General features: G+C 51.6%; 1 protein-coding gene across 4 annotated transcripts in view; it reads left to right on the top strand.

Moving 5' to 3' along the window:
- Positions 1-5,713: 5,713 nt before the first annotated feature.
- The window catches only part of LOC125620635 (cell adhesion molecule CEACAM2), a 33,999-nt gene continuing 31,550 nt past the window's right edge, over positions 5,714-8,162 (top strand). For all 4 annotated transcript variants that reach the window (XM_075118328.1, XM_048816607.2, XM_075118326.1 and 1 more), the window contains exon 1: positions 5,714-6,168. In XM_075118328.1, the coding sequence (XP_074974429.1) occupies positions 6,075-6,168 (94 nt within the window). In that variant the 5' untranslated portion in view covers positions 5,714-6,074. The remainder of the gene's footprint in view (positions 6,169-8,162) is intronic.

Genomic DNA, 8,162 nt, shown 5'->3' with positions numbered 1-8,162 from the left:
TTCCCAGCTCCCAGGCCTCTAAACGGAGCCTGGGCTCAGAGAATGAAGCTGGGCCTTTTCCTCCTTATGCCTCATCGCCAGCACTAAAGGGCCAGCAGGCTCACTTATGCTCTCCCTGACACTTGTGCAGCAGTCCTATGGTCTTCTGTGCATTTGCACAAGTGTTACTGCTTGGAGCTGAGTAACCAATCTAGTAACAAGATGAGCTGGGTTTAGCAGGCACATGGAAGACTCACTGGCTGCTTGCCTTTTTGTCCTGGTTGCCATATTGTAACCCACACACCTCCTGGGTGTGGGGTTCTGTCCTATCTAGTGGTTCAGAGACCCCTTAGAGAGAGATTATGAGTCTGTTCTACAGCCGTAGCTAAGAGCCATATGGCTTTTGGCTCATGGCTCCAGATTCGATCCTGCCCGCTGACGACCAGGTTCTGTCAGTGTTACATTATCATGCCTGTCTCTCCTGCGCTCAGGTTATTTCGAGCACTAGGAAGCCATAGAATGGTTTCGGGATAAGAGTGAAAAGGGAGGTAACTTTCTGGAAGTGCTGGTGCTTTAGCCGAAAGGCACTGGCTGGTTTTCTGATCAAAGCCAGTTCTTTCAGCCTTTCCCAGCACTGAGTCGCTAAAATGGGGATGATGCAATTTCCCACCATTCATTTTGCTGCTGTTGCAAAAAGCAGCCTCCAAGGCACCACAATTGGGCCGGCTGTAAGTGAGCACATGACGTGTCTCCAGTAGAGTTGCACTACCTTATGCCAGGGCTGAATGTTTTGCAGGTCATTGTCCAGGCTGAAGCAGTTGTTACATCCCCTGAAAGCTGCTGTTGACTACAAGGCTCCTGCAGATTCCTAGGGTGTCAATCAGAGCAACCTCATGGTTGCTCTAACTTATGTTCTGCTTCCCATGGCCTCTTCTGGACCTTGGAAGTAGAGAATAAATTGCAGTGGGAATATGAATGGTGGGAATAATTGGAAATCAGGCCCCAAAAGCCTGCATTGTAACCCCATGCTCTTAAAAAGCAAGGAAAGACTGGCCAACATTTTCATACCTGGGAGCCTCCAGTGTCCATATTCAGGCACGTAAATAAAGGCCTTTTCAGCAAGGGTGTGCAGAGAGGAAATTTAGAGCCATGCATGGAGCAGAAGGCGCTCACTTCCCTTAGCTCTTCCTAGATGAGGAAGGAAACATGGACTGAATTTCTTGAGTGGTGAATTTGCACAAAGGTTGATTTGCATCTAGCTCCTGTGGCAGACTGCAGGAAATGTAAAAATAGGCAAGAGAGAGAGAGAGGGCATGCGCAAACTCAGGCCGGGCTAGGCAAGAACTTCCCCACAACATGGGCTAGTGGGCCTCAGGCTCACTGACTGGAGGGCAAACATGCAGGCACGAGTCTCCTCTTAGGGAAGCAGGGTTTATGACCAGAACCACATGCCCCCACACCTGGGCCTCTCCTTCTTGATGACTGGGACCCCAGTGCCCAGCCTCATTAGGCCCTAGCTTGACAGGCTGGAGAGAGCCATGCTGCCATCGAATAGAGATGCAGGGAGGCCAAGACTCACAGTGTGACTTGCTGGCCAAGCACTGGGATGGTCATGTTGTGCCATCACGTCGCCTTGGACATTGATATGACAGCCTGAAAAAGGCAGCCCAATGCTGCGTTAAGGCATCACGCCATGGAGGATTTGTGGCGCTCTCTGACCCAAAGTCACTTCTGTCTCTCCCCACCATCACCCTCCATCTTGCTGTCCTGGCTTCCCACCCTGCACCCATGAGCCCTGCCATTGCTCTCCATGCCCCACCTCAGCATCCACCTGCTGATGCATCCTCTTGGTCTTGCAGATTTTCATCCACCCTCAACTTCTGTCTTCTGACGACACTCGCCCCCCACACATACCCCCATTCCCCCCTCTCTGCTCTGGGCTTGTCTGAGCTCCCCCGTAAGCCTGTCCATTAGAAAGCTTATGCCTACCGCATGCTTTCCCCCTTACCTCCCGCTGTCTCCCAGCAACCCCGCTCCACCTCACTCCACTTCCACTTCTCCGTGTTTCCTGCTCCCTGCCCTTTCTTCCCCACACTCCCCATCTCACTCAGCCTCTACAGCTGCTCCCTCCTCTCTCACCCACCCAGAACCACGGTCTCAAGCTCCCATTCTCTGTTCCTGTTGCTTCTAGCCCTTTCCTGGCCAGCCTGCCCCAGTTTGCCCTTCTACGTTCACTCCAACCATCACTTCTCTCTCTATGGCTGTGATCAGGCTTCTCTGGGCTCTTCTTTCACATTTCGCTCCCTCGGTCTAGCTCATCAACACTTATGCCAGGCAACATCCTCTCCCAGGTTGCTGGCCCATCTGTCTCCACCCAGTCTCACTTCTTCTCTCTTACTTCCTTCTGTGTGTGCCATAGGATTTCTAGAAAATGAGAAATCTCCACTGGTGAGACTGAAGATAGAAAAAAGAAAAGGAGTACTTGTGGCACCTTAGAGACTAACCAATTTATTAGAGCATAAGCTTTCATAGAAAGTGGTCATGCTTTTCCCAGCTCCATGCACCAGACACTGCCCACAGCAGATTGCAGGTGTTCAAAATGTGATCACGTCTGTCTTTGTGTTCAGCTAGATTTCTAGAAAAAATAGGACACCCCCTTCCTGAGGGCCCTTCGGAGCCTTTGACAGACGCTAAACAGTCCTACTTAAACAGCCAGACCAAACCAGAGACGGGATAGACTCTGCACAACACACATATACCCCTACCCTCAGCTTCCCCTCCTTCCCCAGATGCCCGGGGAAAGTGAGGGGCTTTGGAGAATGCCCTGAAGGTCAATAGATCTGGCTTATTTTGTGCCAAGGGAGCAGGGAGGGAGTTCCCAGGTCCTGGCCCGGGCACGGACAGCACCCTGACAGCAGTCCCCTCTTTTAAATCCAGGAGGCTCTAGTTCAGTTTGAGATTCTTTCTTCACATCGTTTGCGCCCTGCCCTCTCTGCCCATGGTCTCACTAGCTTCCCCAAAGAGAAAATGGAGGGTCTCTGGTGAGACTTTCCTTCTCCTCTCTACAATCCCCCCAAACTTGCCTCAGTTTCCTCCCATTCCACCATGCTCATTTTTAACCTGGAGATGTCCCTCTTCTTCCGACTCCTCTTCCTGTCCCATTGTCCCTATCCCCGCCTCGTTGACTTCACTATCTTCTTCTCTCGTGCCCTCCCTCATCCTCTTGATGATATGCCTATACCAAAACTTTCCATCCCCCTTATAACAGCCACTGGTTCCCTCATAAAACCCTCTCTTGACCCCTTTCCCCTCTCCAAGGACTGGCCCATTGCCTCCCTCTCCTTTTACCCACTCCCTCACCATGCAGCTCACACCCTCTGCTTTGATATCTTCTCCTGCATCAGCTGCAGTCTGGCTCAACCCTTTCTGCTCACCCAAACTGCTCCCGAGAGTCCAATGAGCCTCTCTTGGCCAAATCTAAAAGCCTTTCTCTGTCATGGTCCTTGCTCGATCGGTGCCCTTTGCTATTGTTGGTCATTCCTTCATCCTCAGCTCCTCCGTGCTTTCCGGTTTCGCCTCTCTCCCCTTCCATCAGCAGCTGCTCCTGTGCTGGCAACAAACCCCTTCCCCTCAGGGGCAGGCCTATGCCGCACCACACAGCCCGCCCCGCCCAACACCCCCGCCCCCCTGACTCCCTATGGCCAGAGGCCCCTTGGACCCACTATGCCTAGCCCCCCTCCAGACCCACCCACAAATGCACAGGACCCTGCACAACACCACCCCTTCCCACAGCCCCACGACAACTGCTCAGCACCCCCCATAGAACCCCCACTCCCTAGTGCCCCAACACACACAGATCCTCCCCACAGCTTCACAGCCCAGCAATCCCCCATACTCCCTACAGACCCACTCCCCCAAGCCCTGCCTCCCAGCCGCACTCACCGGCCCTCTGGGAGGCGACTGTGTCTTCCTGGCTGAGCCGGCAGTGCAGCCAGGGCTGGTCCCAGGGCTGGGAATCGCTCCGGACCCTTGGGAGTGGCGTGATTAGCCAGGCCAGGGCCTGCCTGGCCCGGCTCCCTCAAGACGCACTTGCCAGGAGGGTCCCAGCCAAGCCCTCCCTCCCCCCCCCCCCCCACACACATGCCTGGCTGAGACAGGCCAGGCTTCTGCCCCAGTCGGCTCAGCTCCGGGGGCACAGGTGGGGGCCCACAGGTGGTGGGAAGCAGAGACTGCCCGGAGCCGGAGATGCACTGGGGTCCAGCCAGGGGGCAGAGAGGAGCAGGGGTGGGGGACCAGAGAGGAGCTCTTGGCCAGCCGGCGGGCAGGCTGAGAGGAGCAAGTGGTGGGCGGGGGGAAGCCAGTGGGGTCTCGGGGCACAGGGCAAGCAGAGCACGCCGGGGCCCCTTTTGAGCATGGACCCGGCTCCATGGCGCCACTGTAAACCCAGCACTGGCTCGCATCTCAACCTGTCGCTAAGACACCTCTCCCTGGATGTCCTGCCACCATCTCTAACTCACCTGACCTGAAAAACACCCTCACAGTCCATCCTTCCTTCTCAATACACATTGCCCACCCCCTCTTCCGAGCATCCCTTGTCACGGACCTTCCCCTTTGCTCCTACCTTCTCCTCCTCTTGCTCCCCAGCCACCATCCTTCCTCCATCCTGTCAAAATGCTGCTGCAGAAGTGCTCTTTCTGCCACTCTTTCATCACGTTATTTCCGCCCTGTGGCAAGGCACCCCTTCTGCCTTGCCAGACTTAGCCCTCCCTCCTCTGGCAGGGCAGGGCCCGGGGGAAATCAGCCACCCACTCTGGAGTGTGTCTGTCTTCCCTCTTCGGGGTTTGGTTCTCAGAGCCTTCCCAGCAGGCAGAGTGCTCCTCTGCCAAACAAAGGGGAAAAAATTTATAATGCACCGAAACAAAAGGGGAATACCTTGCCTTGGCCCCCTCACTGGGGCAGGTGTTGTCCTGTCACTGGCCCCAGAGCACCAGTCCTTCCCCTAAACAGGCGCTGGGTTTTGGGTGTCTCCCCTAAGGGGAGGGGTGCAGGCTGTACACTGGAGAAACCTATCCCCCTATCAGCCTTGCAGCCGTTTGTCTCTCCACTGCCCCTGCAGGAGAGATTTTAACAGGTTTCAGGCAGCCCTTAATTGGACTCAGGTGTCCCTAATTGACCTGAAGTAACCCCTTCCCAGCTTGTAGGGAAAAGGGCCTTTAGCATTCTAGGGCTAACATAGCTGGTTCCCTAGCCCCTCCGGCAGCTGTCCGGCCTGACTGTGTCGTAATCCCTAAAGCCCAGACTCACACGGTTTTGTCTTCTACAAAAATTCAGCACCTGCTGAATGTCTTGCCACTGACCCCAGTAGGAGCACAGATGTCGGGGTGGGCCTTCCAAGTGTCGAGAGGCAGCAGGCTCACTCAGGAAGCTGCCCTCAGTGCCGTCCAGAGGATTCGGGGGGCCTGGGGCAAAGCAATTTCGAGGGCCCCTTCCATAAAAAACAGTCGCAATACTCTAGTACTCTGCGGGGCCCGGGGGCCTGGGGCAAAGTGCCCCACTTGCCCCCTGCTCTGGGCAGCCCTGGCCCTCACTACTAGATCCACACTTGTTTCTCAACATCTCCCGTTGACTTGTCACTCCAGATACTCCTGACGTCACAGTGAGTGGGGGCACTAGACGTCACTAGAATCGCTGGGTGCAGGTTTCTAGGAGACATTACAGTGACCTGTGAAAGCCACCGCTGAAAATAAAGTCCTCTTGGACAATTTTTTGGCTCTCTCTTTGACCAAGCATGAAACTGCATACAGAACCTAGCGACAAATAGAACTAACGTACGAAATCATATGTGATGGCAAGGAACCAGTACAAGAGGAAGCATGTGAGTAGAAAGGGGAACTAACTGCGAGAAAAGGGGGGAGCGGAGAGACAGAGCAATCTCCAGAATAGTGGCAAGAGAGAGAGTGCACGTGAGCATTCGCTGACTTCCCAGGCTCAAGAAGTGAATATTCTGGTAGAGAGAGAGAGAGAGAGACAGGAAACCTCAGACTCAGCAAGTGGCTCATAGAAGGCCCTGTTGTACAGTGGCGGCTGCAGCGTCTATGTCAAGGAAAGACTACATTGTACAAGCCAACATGAGCCTCCAGCTGGCAAACATCTTTCTGCCTTTGCTCTTCCACCTTTGTCTGCGTATGGGTGAGTTTCCCCTTTGAATGATGTGTTTTCATTGTGGTGTCAGAGTCAGGAGTCTCCATTGCTTGCAAAGTAAAAGCTTCTGAAAGAAAGAAACCCAATAAAACCCTTTCTCCCAGGGTACTCATAGAAGCTCTGTAAGTGGGTGATACCCGAAGCACATGGGAACTGGCAGAGTGAATGGTGTGAGCCAATGACATACAGATTTCTGATTGTCTTTGGATTTGGAGGGTTTTCTCTTTGGATTTTTGGTTTGGCCATTTCAAAGAGTGCAGGATTAGACGCTTGAGCCGCCCCAATGTTCCCAACTTCTTTTTATCCTAGTTAGTTTGCCATCAACTTAAAAAAAGGGGGTGTGTGTGTGGAATCACACATCTTTTTGAAAACTTTTGAACTTATTTTAGTCTGTACCAGCAACATAAATGAAAGAGATTTGAGATAAATATGACTATATATTTTTGAAAATTGGTTTTCTTGATGCATTTAACAACAACTTTTGTACAGTCAGTTTCACGGTTTCCCTTGCTTAGTTGTTTAGATCAATCAGATCCGCGCAGGCACAAGGGTCTGCTTGTGTGGCAGTGATTCAGGATCATGGCTTTAGCCAGCTACACTTGCAATTTGCATGGGTCTTTCACTTGGAAAAAAACAAGCTCATTTGACTATAACCACAAAAACTGTTAGGGGAGACGCAGAGGCATGGGTAGTGCCTAAAAATACTCACACTTTATTTGTTTGTCCATTGACTAGGTTTCAAGTTGATTGTGTCTCTGTAAATCCAAGCAGCTGGAAAGGTGGGAATTGGATTTTTGGTATAGTTTTGTTGTGCAGGAACCATCTAACTCATACAATAAATACTATAAAGACATCTGAATATCATCTAAAATTGCAGAGCACATAATGTCTTTTTAGCTGCCAATTCTGTTTTAAGACACTAAGCAATTCAAAGGTTAATTACTATGGAATGAGTGATTTTTATACTGCAAAACGGTGCTTAGCTTATCTGCGTATTTCTGCCTTGTGAAGTATCTGGTATCATGGCACAAGTGGTGTCTGAACTTTCCTTTTCTGAGGGAAACTATCTGGGTTGTGAACTTACGTCATTTTATGCAGTCTGCATTCAATAAGATTTCCTCCCATTCCAAAACTCCCCTGGATGGGAAACGAGGGCGGCATGGCCTGGCTGCATTGCTCCTTCCACCCACAGAGCTTGCACTTGGGGGAAAGGAGTCGGAAGGTACTGGTAGAGAATCATAAAAGCATAGGGCTGGAGGGGACCTTGAGAATTCATCAAGTCCAGCTCCCTATGCTGACTCAGGGCCAAGTAAACCTCAACCATCCTTGATAAGTGTTTGTCTAACCAATTCTTAAAAACCTCCAGGCACAGGGATTCTAAAACCTCCCTTGGAAGCCTAGTCCAGAGCTTAACTACCCGGATAGTTAGAAAGTTTTCCCGAGTATCTACCCTAAATCTCCCTTGCTGAGGATTAAGCCCACTAGGCCTTGTCCTACCTGCAGTGCCCACGGAGAGCAATTGATCTCAGTTCTCTTTAAAACAGTTCTTAATATTTGAAGACTGGAGGTGGGCCTGAAAACAGTCTTCTTTTCTCAAGACTAAAAATACCCAGTTTTTTCAACCTTTCCTCCTGGGTCAGGTTTTCGAAACCTTCTATCATTTTTGTTGCTCTCCTCTGGACTCTGTCCACTTTGTCCACATCCTTCCTCAAGTGTGGTGCCCACTGCCCAGAACTGAACACAGAAGTTCAGCTGGGGCCTCACCAGTGCTGAGCAGAGCGGGACAATTGCTCCTGTGGCTTACACACATCACTGCTGTTAATACAGCCCAGACTGATCTGAGCCTTTTTTGCAACTGTGCCACATTGGTGACTCATATTTAATTTGTGATCCACTGTAACCCCCAGATCCTTTTCACATTTTGCAGTTGTGCATTTGATTTTTCCTTCCTAAGCGTGGAACTTGTCTCTATGGTGTGTATG

This window comes from Caretta caretta, chromosome 12, assembly GCF_965140235.1.
Source record: "Caretta caretta isolate rCarCar2 chromosome 12, rCarCar1.hap1, whole genome shotgun sequence".
NCBI lineage: Eukaryota > Metazoa > Chordata > Testudines > Cheloniidae > Caretta > Caretta caretta.
The sequence above is the reverse complement of the archived record's forward strand: the minus strand, read 5'-3'. Positions and strand labels throughout refer to the sequence as shown.